The sequence below is a fragment of the Grammomys surdaster genome, unplaced genomic scaffold (assembly GCF_004785775.1).
Source record: "Grammomys surdaster isolate TR1022 unplaced genomic scaffold, NIH_TR_1.0 209, whole genome shotgun sequence".
NCBI lineage: Eukaryota > Metazoa > Chordata > Mammalia > Rodentia > Muridae > Grammomys > Grammomys surdaster.
In genome coordinates this window covers 1,144,649-1,155,554 of record NW_021604654.1, presented here as the reverse complement: position 1 = coordinate 1,155,554, position 10,906 = coordinate 1,144,649, and the positions used below count along the sequence as shown (strand labels likewise).

General features: G+C 55.2%; 1 protein-coding gene across 1 annotated transcript in view; it reads right to left on the bottom strand.

The window, feature by feature from the left end:
* Atp8b3 (ATPase phospholipid transporting 8B3) overlaps window positions 1-8,375 on the bottom strand; it is a 25,225-nt gene extending 16,850 nt beyond the window's left edge. The window contains exons 1-10 of the mRNA XM_028771733.1: window positions 8,273-8,375; window positions 6,221-6,276; window positions 5,784-5,875; window positions 4,810-4,923; window positions 3,909-4,007; window positions 3,676-3,737; window positions 2,814-2,886; window positions 2,661-2,731; window positions 2,267-2,349; window positions 294-452 (exon numbers count right to left, since the gene is read on the bottom strand). Of these exons, the coding sequence (XP_028627566.1) occupies window positions 294-452; window positions 2,267-2,349; window positions 2,661-2,731; window positions 2,814-2,886; window positions 3,676-3,737; window positions 3,909-4,007; window positions 4,810-4,923; window positions 5,784-5,875; window positions 6,221-6,266 (799 nt within the window). The 5' untranslated portion in view covers window positions 6,267-6,276; window positions 8,273-8,375. The remainder of the gene's footprint in view (window positions 1-293; window positions 453-2,266; window positions 2,350-2,660; window positions 2,732-2,813; window positions 2,887-3,675; window positions 3,738-3,908; window positions 4,008-4,809; window positions 4,924-5,783; window positions 5,876-6,220; window positions 6,277-8,272) is intronic.
* Window positions 8,376-10,906: the final 2,531 nt, after the last annotated feature.

The window sequence follows — 10,906 nt, the reverse complement described above, 5'->3', positions numbered from 1 at the left end:
CACCCATCCATCCATCCATCCATCCATCCATCCATCCATCCACCCACTCACCTGCCTATCCATCTCCTCATCCAGTCCCCCACCTACCTGTGTGTCCACCCACCCCTCTTACTCTGTGCAAGCATCCCATTGTCTCCACGGTAACCACAGTGCTAACAACTAGCCTGCTTGACCACACCCAGGGCCTACGTCACACACCGCATACACTGCACTCATGGGAGGCTTTTGGGCCCCTCACCAACCTCAGGGTTCTCCCTCAGCCCCCCCCAGTCCAGATGTCCAGTATGCTGTACCAGCATAGATGACCAGGCCATAGCAGGCATCTGTGTTGCGGATCTTGCAGCCACGCAGGAGGAGGTTCCCGATGTCTAACGGGTACTTCCTGCTGTTCCACTCCAGGCTCCCCACAAAACGATGCATCCGGCTGTTGGGTTCCTCGCAAATCACTGTGCCTGTGAGGACCCAGAGAGCATCAGCATGTTACAGCCTTGGAGCCGGCGGTGGTCCTGCGCCCCCTCCCACATTCCTATCACAACACAGCTCAGGACACCCTGCAGGGTCCAGCACCAACTCTCAGCTTCCTCTGAAAAGGCTCCGAAATCATCCTCGGGGCTTTCCCATGACTGTCCTTGTAATCCAGTCCCCATCCCTCCTCCCTAACCTCCTCCTTTGTGGTTCAATCTTGGATGGAGTTGCTGAGATGTTTCTGTCTCCCCTCCAAGGACATTCCTGTGACCTGCACTGGCCTGCACAGAGGGAATCTGCAGGAGGCAGGAAGGCGGCTCTATGCAACTCCCGTAGCCAGTGCTGGCTGCAATCTGTGAAGTCTGATTCGGAGGGAGCGGTTTATTTGAGGAGTATTTAAGCGTGGCACAGTATGGTGGAAACGTACTCTGACAGCAAAGCATGCATTAAATTCCTTGAGGAACCAACAAGGCCTGCACTAAAGTGTGCGAAGAACATAAAGATGGACTCTATACATTGACTGAGGAAATATTACAATGAGGGTCTGGAGAAGGATCTGCGTGTTTTCTGGCCACACAGGACAAAAGGTCGACAGCTGCTGAGCACGTCTGCTCTCTTCCCTGTGTGCTTAACATCCCAGCTTGCCCTGGACCTTTTCTGTGCCTCCTACACCCCACCATGCAATGAACCCATGGCCTGGCTTAGTTCCCAGCACATAGTATATGCTCATTTAGTGCATCCGGCAGGAAGGAGGAAGTACCAGAGCAGGATGTGTGTGAGGGCCGCACAGGTCAGCCCGAGTCTTGTGTCATCCTCCTGACCTGTGGGTCTCCTCAGAAGGACAGTGTTGCCTTTTGCTGAAAGGCTGGGAGGCCAACAAGTCAGGACCCCAAAAAATTATCCATGCTGACAATCCTGGGGTGCCTGGGTTACAGGGAAAGCACTGAACTCAGAGTCCCTGCCTGTTCTCTGCCTGACCACCCTGCCATGGGTCACAGGATCCTGTGCTCTCAGGACAGCAGAGGATCACAGCTGGCTGCCTTCCACCAGAGCCAACGGTCCTCAGATTTATCTTTTCTATATTTTATTGAATTTTTTTTTTTACTTTTTTGGACTTTTTTGAGACAGAATTTTTCTATGTAGCCATAACTGCCCTGGACTCACTCTGCAATCCAGGCTGGCCTCGAACTCACAGAGATCTGTCTGCCTCTGTTATCTGAGTGCTGGGCTCAAGACATGTGTCTAGCCATTTTGTTGATTTTTAAAAAGAGTTTAAAATTTTAATTATGTGTCTTGTACAGGTGTGTACACATGTGTGCCAGAGCCTGTGGAGCCCAGAGGCACTGGGTCCTTTGGAGCCGGAGTTACATCTCTCCAGCCCTCAAATCTGTGATCCTCCTGCCTCAGCTTCCTGAGTGCTAGAATTCTTGTAATCTAAGGAGAATTAGAGAAGCAGAGTTGGGTGTGAGAGCCAGTGGGCCATGGTTTGAAATGATGCACCCCTGTCTATGGCGCTGAGAGTATATCGTCTTTGCAATGAGACAGGAAAACACCTGTGACTGCCTGCCAGGCTGCAGCATCAGTGACTATACCGCATGTATGTCTTTCTGTGATAAAAAAAAAAAAAAAAAAAAAAGGAACTGTGGGCGTGCAGGGTGCTGGGTAGGGGTTCCTTTTCGTGGCTGGCACAGATGCCACAGGACTTACACTGAGCTGTGTAGGGCCCCACCCATTGTCCAGCTGAACCCAGCACACAGAGGTGTGGCTCACACTGGTCCCCTCCATCCCCTTACCGCCTTACCGTGGAAGGCAGCCATCTTCTTTGGGCTGGTAAGCTCATGGTGCGTGACCGTCAGGGCCTGCCTGAACTTCAAGTTGGTCTCCCTGGGGACAAGAGGGGCACAAAATGCCATGAAACTGTAGCTGTGGATGACACCCTGAGGTGAGAAGCCATACTTCCTCCAGGCCCTTCACTACCTTTGCTGAGCAAACAGAGGGACAAGGCCCAGAGAGCCAGGGGGTCCTGTCTTAAGCCACACAGCACATCTGGCAAAGGGTCAAGGCTGGGCCTTGGCCTCCTTCCTGGGTACAGACATACGGGTGCCTTGCAGGTTGGGCTGGACTGTGGCTGTTTCTGGCCACAGGGGAAGCAGAGCCCTTTGATGGCCGAGCCCCAGGGATGACAGGCTTCTTACCCATCAATGTCCGCTGTCTCCACATAGCACAGGCTACTGGGCTCTGTGCTGGCCAGCAGGAGCAGGTCAGCCTGGGTGGGGCGAGGAGGAGTCAGGATTGCCGGAGGACCCTCCCGCACGGGTACTCCAGGTTAGGAGTCCCTGTCGGCTCACCGGGACGATGCTGTCTTTGCTGAGACACACCACGTCCCCCACACATACAGTCTTCCATTTCTTCCACAGGAAACTACAAGGAGGGAAATGCGACATCATGGCACAGCACCTCCCCCAAATGACCTGCCTGCCAGTGACCTGACGCCACCTGGGCCTGCAGTGGCCACCTCAGGCCACTGCCCCTGCTCTACCATCATCCTGCAGCACTGCTGCCTTCCCTGACCTCCTTACGTTCCACCACCAGAGGGTTCATGTCACCACGCAGTGTTCCCCAGAGTGCCGACCCATATCCCTCTTAGCCTCCACAGAGCTGTGTCCGGTCCCCAGACTCTTGGCCCCATCCCAGAGCCGACCCTCAGCGAGGCCGACAGCAGGACCCGACTCCGGGGTGTACTCAGTATGGACCGTGGTTAAGTATTGTGTCAACTTGACTTAGGCTTCATCTGGGAGGAGCAGCCTCAACTGAGATGCTGACTCTGTCGGACTGGCCTGGGCAAGCCTGTAGGCCAGTTTCTTGATGAGTGATTGATGTGATAGGGTCCTGCCCACTGTGGGCGGGGTCACTACTAGGCACTTGGTTCTGAGCTGTATAAGAAAGCAAGCTGAGCGAACCACAGGGAGCAAGCAGGGTTCCCCCACAGCCTTGGCTTCAGCTCTGGCCTTGAGTTCCTGCCCCAACTTCTCTCATCGTAGACTGTAAACTGTAATCTGAGAAACCCTTTCCTCCCGAGTTGCTTTTGGTAATGGTGTTTAACTCAGCAACGGAAAGCAAACTAGGTCAGTGTAGAACATACTAGCCATCCAGTGGTCTCCCGGTGCCCCGAGTCGTCTGTCCCCACCCCGTGCTGCTCGCCAGCCTCACCTCTTACCCCTCAGGATCTGGCAAGGCCTGTTGTTGATGATCTTGTCGCTCCTGTGTCGACCCTGGACCAACAGAATGAAGATCCCTGGACCCTATTCCCACGCGGCCCTCTGAGCCCCGCCCACAGTGAGTGTGGAGGCCCCGCCCCCTCCTGGATGCCCCTGGGCTCGTGCTCTGCTCCCTGTGTGTGGTCTGTGGACAGTTCCCACACACACACCCTAGCCACCACTCACAATGTCATCCACCAGGTCACGGGTGGCCCGGATCACAAGCAGGCAGACCAGAGGCGCAAAGAGCGTGAACCAGGGCAGTGTGGAGATCTCAGGGACGCTCTGTGGAGACCAGACGTCACAAGCTCCACCCTCCCCTCCTCTTTCAGACCTGACCCATCTACTGTCACCTCCAGGCCACCACCTTGGGCTTTTCCAGACTGCCGCTGCTAAGTCTTCTGCAGACTGAGGCTAGGGGAGGGGAGGCTGGCTCTCTCCCATGAACACAATAGGGGCTCAGTTCATGTTTTGTAGCTTGGTGAGTGAAGGCAGGACAGACATGAGGTGTCGGGCCAGTGGGATCCTCCTGAGACACTGCTCAAGCTGGGGACAGAGCACCCCGGTGGAAGGCACACCCCTCAGGCCAGGCATCAACCAGGTGCCAGGAACTGGCCCAGTGGAGGGTGCCCGCTCCCAGTCCCCAGAGCCCAGCCTGGGTCCAAGCGAGTCCTGTAAGGCCCTACAACTTAAGAGGGCCACGCCTTCCGGATCAGCAGGATCAGCAGCTAGCGTTTATTGAGCACTTGCTGAATGTAAAGACTTAAGACAGCATTGGCTGAGTGCCTTACAAAAGCACTCGGGGGGGCGGGGGGAGTGCCCAATACAAAACCTCTCTCATGCACCCACTTTTGGCTTCAGGCACACCCTCGTGCATGCCAGGTACTAGGCGGCTAGCACAGGAGAGAGGAAGTGAGAGGGATTTTAGGAAGCCCATCACAGAGACAAGAGACAAGAGACAAGTCTTCAGTAGGAAGCTACCAGGGTGCTCTGGAGACCCACCCACGCACAATAGATGGTGGCTGCTCTGACCCTGAGGCCTGCCCCGCCTTCCACTAGCCCCGCCCACCCGCCAAGCCCCGCCCACCTGCAGGATGACGATGAAAAGGAAATAGAGATTGGACACTCGACGGAACTGCTCGTACAGGTTCAGAGGCAGGAAGGAGAAGAAGTTGTATTTGGCAGTGTGGATGGCGTTGCTCTAGAACAAGAACCATCAGTTGCCATGCAGTGCTGCCCCGGTGCAGGAGCCCCCGAGCCGGCCCCGCCCACGGCACCACGAGGTGTCCGCAGCATCAATAAAGCATACACCAAGCCAATACTGAATGCCCTGCAAGCCAGCATTTACTGAACACCTCCTGCTTGATGGAGCGCCAGCTGAATGCAAGGCCTCCAGCAGGGATTAATTGAGGTTCTACTTAGAGCAAAGTCATGGAGCTGAGTGAGACAGCAAGAGGTTGTGGGGATGCCTGCCGGGAGTCCTGCACTGTCAGCCGCAGGATTAGCTCACAGAGAAGGAGGCGAAGTTAAGAGACTTTGTGAGAATAGACATCACTGTCATGTTTAAGAATGACAGCAACCCCTGGGAGCACAGGCCTGTCATCCCAGCACACAGGAGGCTAAGGCAGAAGGATCCTGCCGGGGCCACAGAAGGAGTTCAAGGTCACCCTGTATTTTAGTAAAATATAAGTTGGGAGCGTGACTAGGAGTTGTAGCCCCGCCTTCAGTTCCCCCAGTGAGGGGCCTGGGGGCATGGTCAGAGAATGGGGCCTCTCCTCAGTACTCAGGAGGCCTTTGGGTAATAATTCCTTCCGATTCTGCAAAACTAATTAAATTGGGCCTGGTGCTACAAGTCACTAACACATGCGCTAGGGAACGTGAGGCAGGAAGAGAAGGAGTTTTAGTGCAGCCTAAGTTACCTACTGAGATCTCATTTTAAAAACTCTCAGGGTGGCTCCCCCACCCCATCCCCACAGTCCCCCCCCCACACCAACTGGGGTGAGGCGCAGGGCGGGTGCCCCGGGGAGCAGCTGTGCCAGGCGGGGGCAGCGGGCAGCTCACCTTGTACTTCTTCTGCCTCCAGCACAGGAAGCCCTTCTTCTTGAACTGCTTGTGGTATGCTCTGTCGTTGGCCTTCACCTCCCAGGTGCACTCTGCGAGGAGACAGTTGAGCTGCTGGGCCTCAACCGGGGACAACTGCCACAGCGTTGCCCTGGAGCCTGAGGACTAATGGGCCCCAAGGGCCCCAGGTACAGTAGATGCCCATGTAAAGCCAGGAACCTGGTAAACATGAGGACTGGACAAGGACGTGCTGCTGGGCCCAACCGACCCAGCACCGGGCGGTGGGTGGGAGGTGTGGTGACAGGTAGGCTCAGAATGCGTTACTCGAAAGCCACTTCCACTCAGAGAACAGGGTCCCAGTCTCTAGTGAGGGCTGAGGGGTATCTCTCTGTCACCCCCACTCTCCATCCTGCCATACCAGTGACACAGGACCGCACCTGGATCTTTATCCTCGAGGTCCTCCCCAAGATGAACATCATCCATGCTGGTGGGGCTGTGGGATCGGGAAGAAAGATCCCTAAGTCACAGTCGCCCTGGCCACCCCAGGCCTGCATGGTGTCTTGTCACTGCCCTCAAGGACCCTGAAGTTTGCTCTCTAAAATACTGCCTTGAAAGCCAATCACAAGGGAGGCTGGAGCAGGAGAATGGCTTCAAGTTCCAGCCTGGTCTGGGGTGAGCAGCAAGACCCTGTCTTAGAATAAAATAAAGGCTGGAGTATAGCTTAGAGGACCTATTATCTATCTATCTATCTATCTATCTATCTATCTATCTATCTATCGTCTATCTATCTATCTGTCTATCATCTATAGCCCACCTCTCACGTCCGTCCCAGTTCTGCTCTCTGGACTTTCAGGATCCAGCATTACATCCCCTAATCTACAGCTGGTAACCCGGGGTGAGGAACCCCACCTCTGATATGCTGTAGCCTCCAGCCCCAGTGAGGAAGCTGTGGCCAGCCCCTCCAGTCTCCTCCGTGCCCCTTCTGTTCCACCTGCTCCTGCAAGGCCCACCTAGCACCCCACACATGCTCAGTCCATGCTTTCTGACTGACCCCATGGAGCTGAGGGGTTTTATACCTGACAGCTCACGGCTTGTCTACATGACGGACATGGAGCCATGTTTAAATAGATCTGGTGAGGCACATGCCTTTAATCCCAGAACTTGAGACACCACATCAGTGGATCGGTGTGAGTTCAAGGCCATTCTGGCCTACATAGTAAAAGATAGTAAAAGCCTATCTTTAAAAGAAAGAAAGAAAGAAAGAAAGAAAGAAAGAAAGAAAGAGAGAGAGAGAAAGAGAGAGAGAGAGAGAGAAAGAAAGAAAGAAAGAAAGAAAAGAGAAAAAAGGAAGAGAAAAGGAAGAGAAAAGGAAGAGAAAAGGAAGGAAGAAACAAACAAAACGGTGGTCTTGGTCTGGCTTCAGGACTGCTCAGTGTAGTGACAGGGCCTCTGCTGCTCTTCTCTTGAACCCATGACTCTCTGGCCCCAGCCTCCTGGAGTAACTAGGATGGCAGAGGCGTGCTACCATTCCTGGCTGGGTCTGGTAACTTGAGATGGCATTGTGCCTGGTGACACTGGTCCTTCCTGCCCCCTCCCCTGGCATACCTTCAACCCCACCAGAACACTCACTCCGTCTATCCCCCAGCTCGCCGGTATTACCCCCACTGTCCACAGCACCCCGCCCGCCTGATGGGCTCCTTCCTCACCCTCCAAATCTCACTCTGTACTTCCCAGACCGGCCCGTGGGAATCATGCGCCTCCTGGGGGCTTTCTGAGCAGCTGGGGTGTCTCCCATCTCGCCTCTGGTCACCTCTCTTCTAGAGCTTTCACTGTCTTAATGTCTGCTAAACCCACATCTCCCCCAGGACAAGGCTTGTTGGTGTCTGAGTCAGGTGTTTCCCCAGGGCATCTTGGGCCCCGCCTCCTCCTGGTTCAGCATCTGCTCTTGGTCTTGGGCCTTTACCTGATTGTACCTGAGGAAAACTGAGGCTGGAGAGGGTGTGGGAAGGATGGATGAAGAGATCTTGATTCTAGGGGACACTCTAGTCTAGTGCCACTCAACCTTCCTAATGCTACGACCCTTTAATCAAGTTCCTCATGTTGTGGGGACCACAACCACAACATTGGTTTTGTTGCTATTTCATAACTGTAATTCTGCTACTGTCGTCAAGCATTCCGTAAATATCTGTTTTTCAGATGATCTTAGGTGGCCCTGTGAAAGGGTCATTCGACCCCCAGGTTGAAAACTGCTGCTGCAGTCAGTCTTCCTTTCCGAAATGTTCCTGCACACTCGCCAGACACCCCCTTAACAGTGTCCTCCAGCGGCCACGACGTGTGCACAGCCCCAGTGAACGGTGTCTGGTTTTATGAACCTCAAGGGGGCACCATCTCCTGCCTCCTGTGCTGGCACCCCAGGCCCGAGACCCCCAGAGCCCAGAGAGGTCACAGTGGCGCCCAGGGATGCACAGCTCGTGAGCATCGGTGCTCACCTGAGAGGGCTGGGCTTGGTGGGGCCTGGCTGCCTAGGGCGGACCGCCAGCGGCGTCCAGGGCCGCCGATGTTGTGGAGCTGTTAGCCTGGTGCCAACGGGTCTGAAACGGGCGGCGCGGGCTCGTGGGGCGGAGCATTGTGAAGGGGGCGGAGCCTACTAGAGCCTTAAGGCCTGCAACTTAAGGGCGGGGAGAAGGGTAGGACCAGGCGACAGGGGCGGGGCCTGGGGAAGGTGGGGCCTAATTGAATGGCAGGGAGGCTAAGGGTAGGGTCTATCGTTGTGGGCGTGGCTAGTTTCTAGGGGTGTGGTCGGGTCTCGTGGACGAGGCCATGTCTTACGAGCTAGGCAAGGCGGCTCCTGGCATTATGGGCGTGGCCAACCTTGTGCTACAGGTCTTGCTTATGGGCAAGAATGAATTGTGCCACTCATCATGGGCGGAGACCAGGCTTCCAAGGGAGTCTATGCGTGGTGGATAAAGCCATGGCTCGTGGGTGGTATTACATCTCATGGGTGTGGCTATATCTTGTGGGCGGAGGCATGAGTCATAGGCCAGGAAGGAAGGAGGGGGTTTGGTTACAGGTAGAAAGGACAGGGAAGCCTTGGGAAGAGGGCAGGCAGAGCAGGCAGGGGTCTGGAGTCTCTGCGGGGGAGGCCAAGATAAGGCCAGATGTAGAACTGAGAAAAGCGTAAAGTCGTGATCCAGGGAGGCAAAGTGGAAATGGAGACCAGAACATGGCTGGGGTGCCAGGGAGGGGCCCGGAGAAGGTGAGTCAGTAGTCTGAGTTTCATTCTGCAGGGCAGGAGTTAAATTCAAGCTGGCCTCAAGCTTCATATGCAGGGGAGGGCACATGATCTTGAACTCCTAACCCTCCTCCACTCTCCACCTCCCGAGTGCTGGGAGTCAGGCATGGGCCACGTGGAACCCATCGTCTCAGGCCAGCAGGCTCTGACTGAGCCCCATCTGCATTTGGGGAAAAGGGTCTTCCAAGCACACTAAGTACGGTATAATCCAGCCGCAGACAGACTTGTAGACTGGACACTGCAAAAGCCCAGAGGCGCCGTGTGGGACTTGGAGAAGGAAGGTTGCACACTAGTGAGCATGTCTGAGCCAGGTCCTGTATTCAGCTCCTGTGTTTCTCTCCTGTGGCCAGCTGTCTTCTGGGAAAGGGGGCCCACAAGGCACTGGTGGCCACGTTGAACACCTGTGTACACTGGATGTATGTACTATATAACACTAGCCAGGGGAGCCGGGCCTGGCCAGGGTACAGCCTGAGGAGGCTGCGAGGTCAGCTCTAAGCTGGGATCCCATCAGCCCACCCCACCTTCTCGCCTGACACTCCCTCTAACCTTGTCCTCATTGGTGGTGTCCACCTCCTGTCCCCCAGTGTATGCTGGCAGAAAATGAATGAGTGAATTGGTGGCTGGGGTAAGGACGGCACTCAGGACGGAGCCTCCACCATCAGAATAGCAAACTCTAGAAGGTTCCTGAACACTTACCCTTGGAAGCTTTGACTATAAGCGGGCTTGATCCCTGGAGCATGCTGAAGAGATAGCTACTCTGTTCACTCACTCAGCATTCAGTGAGCATCTGATCAAATCTTCCTCACATCCGTTCAGATGGCCTTGTTTGGAGAGATCCCCTTCCCTGACTTATACTGAGGAGAGGGGTAATCACCATGGGGAGGGCTCCCCCAAGTACACAGACATACACAGGGCTGAAGTTTTCAGGGCAGGGCCAGGGTTAACAGAAAGGTCTCTGTTGGCTGGTCTTTGCCCTGGGGCAACCCCCCAGGGGACCTTGACATGACCTGGGCAGGACACAGGCAGAAACACACTAAAGCCCACAGCAGACCTGGGCTTTGGGAATACATCAGCACCATTTATTTATTTTAAAAGCTTGTTTACAGAAGGTAGAAGAGGGGACAGTGTTCAAGGCAAGCCGAGGGTGGCAGCCTGGCTCAGCTCCCTGCAGACCCACTATGTGGCTAGCCCCTGCAAGCTGCTCTGGCCATGGGCTTGCAGCCCCTCCAAGTGGCTTGAGGGAGCATTTGAACTGGGTTCCCAAAGGACCCTGACCATCATACCTAGGTTACTCTGCAAGGGTCTAACTCCAGCCTAGTCAGGACCTGATGGCTCCAGGCCTACTCTACCCCACAGGTCACTGCTGATCAAGCCGAGGTCCCATTGGATGTGAGCAATACAAAACTTGTTTCCTGCTGGGCGGTGGTGGCGCATGCCTTTAATCCCAGCACTTGGGAGGCAGAGGCAGGCGGATTTCTGAGTTCGAGAGTTCGAGGCCAGCCTGGTCTACAGAGTGAGTCCAGGACAGCCAGGGCTGCACAGAGAAACCCTGTCTCGAAAAACCAACCAACCAACCAACCAAACAAACAAACAAAAAACTTGTTTCCTGACATGGGGACAGAGTGGCCTTGATAGCCAGGCCCTTTCTCAGTACACCAGGTGGCAGGGGCTCCCAGTCTCCACCCTGGACCTTGTCTGAGTAACTGGGGTCGTATCAGGCAAAGAGAGTGAAGGCACACCACCAGCCTGCAAGGTGCCTTCAGGAGAGGGCTAACTGGCACAGCCTCCCCAGAGCTTGGGGCTGTCTCACAAGGTTCCCGCAGCTGGTGGC